The sequence below is a fragment of the Anopheles merus genome, chromosome X (assembly GCF_017562075.2).
Source record: "Anopheles merus strain MAF chromosome X, AmerM5.1, whole genome shotgun sequence".
Taxonomy (NCBI): domain Eukaryota; kingdom Metazoa; phylum Arthropoda; class Insecta; order Diptera; family Culicidae; genus Anopheles; species Anopheles merus.
This window is the reverse complement of record NC_054081.1, coordinates 9,868,935-9,870,184: the sequence shown is the minus strand read 5'-3', so window position 1 is coordinate 9,870,184 and position 1,250 is coordinate 9,868,935. Positions and strand designations below refer to the sequence as shown.

Here is a 1,250-nt window from a genome sequence, read left to right as displayed (position 1 = left end):
TTATTTCGAGCTCTAAATTTAAACCACAGACACACACGCGCTCACAGTACCAGCGTCACCTGCAGCATGTTGACGATGTCGTCGTAACTGTCCTCCTGCGTCCGCACGCACAGGTCCACCCGCCGGTAGCCGCCGCCGCGCAGATCGACGTGCGTGTCCCGCACCTGCAGCCGGATGGCGCGCCGGAAGTGGCGGTTCAGCTCCGGTATGCAGGCCTCCTTCCCGTACGGCAGCTGCAGGTCCGGATCCATGCCGACCGTCACGTACGGGGCCCGATTGTCCAGGTACTCCTGCAGCGTGTACAGCTTCCGGTTCTGTGCATCGAGGTAGTCGCGCTTGCGGTCCGAGTCGAACTGCGGATGGTAGGCGGTGAGCGTGACCGAACCGTGCGTCACGTTGCCCGGACAGTCCAGCTCGGCTGCGTCCGGGATGTCTGCCATGGAGAGCAAGGGGAGTTGGGGGTAGAGTGTGATTAGTTACGACTGACCGTTAGCAGAGGCTGGCCGGCTGCTTGCACTTACAGTTTTGCTCCTTTGCACTGACAACGGTGGGAAAGAGGTGTAGCAGAGCTATAGGCAGGAAGAGGGACAGAGAGTGATACCAAGTACGCATGTTGTTTGGCTAGAGTGTTGACAAGGCTGTGGGACTGCTCGGTTGCGGGTGACACTTTTGACTGACTGGCCCGATTTGCCCGGTAGGTTTGGTAACTGGCACTGGTGAATTAATTGAAACGAGGTCATGCATACGTCGAAGGGTGTCGCGAGCGCGCTTTGACCATACTGCATGCTCAGCATTTTTTGCAAATAGCTTTCGATTGTTGGGAGCTTTGTAAACAAATTATTTGGCCACAGTTTAACTACCATCATTGTTTTGTGTAGAGTTGTGCATCAGCGAGCGTAACTGGTAACAATTAATAATTACGTTTTCAGTAAACAGTAACCAGTTCCTACACATCAAAGTACCTAGTTACTGACATGTCCGCTGCTCTAATTGAATTTGGACATTAGATTCAAGCTCGGAACCAATCAGAAACCGGAACCAATCAGAAAGGTATGGATTCAAAGTCATGTTTCAGGTTGGACGTGGTCTTGGGATCAGCTCCAGAAATGATATTGGTTCAGAATCAGTTCCAATACCAATATGGGTTTAGGATCTGTTCCAGTAGAAGATCACCTACAAGACCAGTAAAAGATTCGAGTCTGAAACCTGTTCGGAAACAGCATCTGAAAAGTTTTGGATTCGGAACTGGT

The 1,250-nt window shown here is 51.6% G+C and overlaps 1 protein-coding gene across 1 annotated transcript; it reads right to left on the bottom strand.

Moving 5' to 3' along the window:
• LOC121595500 lies at positions 1-711 on the bottom strand. The gene is made up of 2 exons (XM_041919533.1): positions 522-711; positions 1-433 (listed from the first exon to the last, which is right to left on the bottom strand). The coding sequence occupies exons 1-2, from the start codon at positions 610-612 to the stop codon at positions 42-44; spliced, it is 483 nt and encodes a 160-aa protein (XP_041775467.1). The 5' UTR covers positions 613-711; the 3' UTR covers positions 1-41.
• Positions 712-1,250: the final 539 nt, after the last annotated feature.